The 330-nt window shown below is 40.0% G+C and overlaps 1 protein-coding gene across 13 annotated transcripts in view; it reads left to right on the top strand.

Annotated features, from left to right (window-relative positions):
• Nucleotides 1-330, top strand: part of LOC119590744 (protein FAM98A-like) — a 12,115-nt gene that overhangs the window by 7,479 nt on the left and 4,306 nt on the right. For 11 of the 13 annotated variants that reach the window (XR_005230285.1, XM_037939448.1, XM_037939446.1 and 8 more), the window contains one exon: nt 191-217. The exons of the other annotated variants lie outside the window; for them this stretch is intronic. Coding sequence is in view for 10 of the 11 variants with exons in the window: in XM_037939448.1 (XP_037795376.1) it covers nt 191-217 (27 nt within the window). In the remaining variant the exon portion in view is untranslated. The remainder of the gene's footprint in view (nt 1-190; nt 218-330) is intronic. 13 annotated transcript variants of the gene reach the window in all.

Below are 330 nucleotides of genomic sequence, written 5' to 3'. Positions count from 1 at the left end.
GTTGTTTATGCATTTATGAGGACATGTTTTGATTTATATAATTTTTGCTGTGCTTGATTACTGAAATTATAATCTTTAAGAATATGTCAATATCTATGACAGGACTTCCTATATTTATTTGGCCGTTGATATGATTCTCCATTCTTCTCTTGGGAGTATTATTTGTGCTAATTGTTCTTGTGTCCCACAGGCTTTCAGGGAGGCTTTGGAGGCCAAGGTGAGCCTTCTCTGAACATTTCAGTCATTCCTGAAATAGCCATTTTAGGAAGCGGTATCTGGTTGTTGTGGTACCAGTGTGGGGGGGTGGGGGGGGTATCTCAGTTGTTCCAG

Source organism: Penaeus monodon, chromosome 27 (genome assembly GCF_015228065.2).
Source record: "Penaeus monodon isolate SGIC_2016 chromosome 27, NSTDA_Pmon_1, whole genome shotgun sequence".
NCBI lineage: Eukaryota > Metazoa > Arthropoda > Malacostraca > Decapoda > Penaeidae > Penaeus > Penaeus monodon.
Note: the sequence above shows the minus strand (reverse complement) of the source record. Positions and strands in the feature narration are given on the sequence as shown.